The sequence below is a fragment of the Octodon degus genome, unplaced genomic scaffold (genome assembly GCF_000260255.1).
Source record: "Octodon degus isolate 3935 unplaced genomic scaffold, OctDeg1.0 scaffold00274, whole genome shotgun sequence".
Taxonomy (NCBI): Eukaryota; Metazoa; Chordata; class Mammalia; order Rodentia; family Octodontidae; genus Octodon; species Octodon degus.
Window position 1 is genome coordinate 1,296,403 of NW_004524850.1, and position 1,141 is coordinate 1,297,543.

A 1,141-nucleotide genomic window follows, 5' to 3' on the forward strand; every position below is an offset into this window, starting at 1 on the left:
CCCGCCCGCCACATCCACTCCCCATCCCCGACCCCTCCCCGTGGGTGTCCCCGACCCCTCCCCGTGGGTGTCCCCGACCCTGTGCTGTCCGCCACACCGACCTCGCCAGCGCCTGCACCCCCTTGAGCCCGGCTGTCACGCGGTGCTGCGGGACAATGTCCCCGCGTCCCTGCAGCCCCGGGGCAGGCTCACCTTGGGGTGCGGCGCCCCTCCAGTGGGCGACCTGGGTCCAGTCGCTGGGGGGGATATCGGGGCCGTAGGAGGCCTCGTCCGCCTTCACCCTGGCCCGGAACAGGTGGCAGCGCTCCACGTCCAGGCCCTCGAAGGTCACGTTGCACACGTCGGCCACCGCGGACTGGGCCCCGAGAGGACACGGCGGTCGGAACCCAGGGCCCTCGCGCCCTGCAGTGCTGCTGTTGTGCTTTACACATGCGTGTCTCCTGTCACTAACCACTGTTTGCTTTACTTGATCAATTAACTGACTGATCGATCAATTGATCGATTGATTGATCGGTTGGTTGACTGACTGAGGGCCGCCCTGGGCAGGAAGGCCCGGAGGGGTGCGCACACCGCCCACGCTAGACATTCTGTCGCACGACTCGGGGTCCGACCGCCGCACCCTGGTGTGCGACACAGTCCTGTCTTTGTCTGGGGGATGCGGTTCAGATTTGGAACTAGGTCCTGGGAGCAGATCCCTAAGCCCGGGGCGCAGGGCGTGCCTCGGATCCCCGCCCCGGGGACGCTGAGGCAGGAGGGTCTCCAGGAGCCCTGAGGCGAGCCGAGCTGCGTAGTGAGCTCAGGGCCAGCCTGGGCTACACGGCCAGACCGGGACCCAAGATAAATAAAAAGGGAGATTCCTACAAAGGAGCAGCCGGGTCACAGCCCGGGCTCTGTCTAGCTCACGCAGTGGGTCACCTTCGGGGTGACGTCGTGTTCTGATGACGGGGTTTGCGCACACGCACATCAGGGCGCTGGTCTCTGGCTGCACCTATACACACCCATGGCGTTTGTGCAAGATGAGCCAGGTCCGTGTATGGGAGCAACTGCACACGCACAGGTGTACACAGGCGCGGGCACACGTGGACGGAGGGACAGAGCGGTGGGAGGGAGGGAGGTAGACACAGAGAGACAGGTGGATGGG

General features: G+C 65.5%; 1 protein-coding gene across 1 annotated transcript in view; it reads right to left on the reverse strand.

The window, feature by feature from the left end:
- Crlf2 (cytokine receptor like factor 2) overlaps nt 1-1,141 on the reverse strand; it is a 13,581-nt gene that overhangs the window by 3,920 nt on the left and 8,520 nt on the right. The window contains exons 3-4 of the mRNA XM_023706888.1: nt 484-538; nt 193-355 (exon numbers count right to left, since the gene is read on the reverse strand). Coding sequence (XP_023562656.1) covers nt 193-355; nt 484-538 — 218 coding nt within the window. The remainder of the gene's footprint in view (nt 1-192; nt 356-483; nt 539-1,141) is intronic.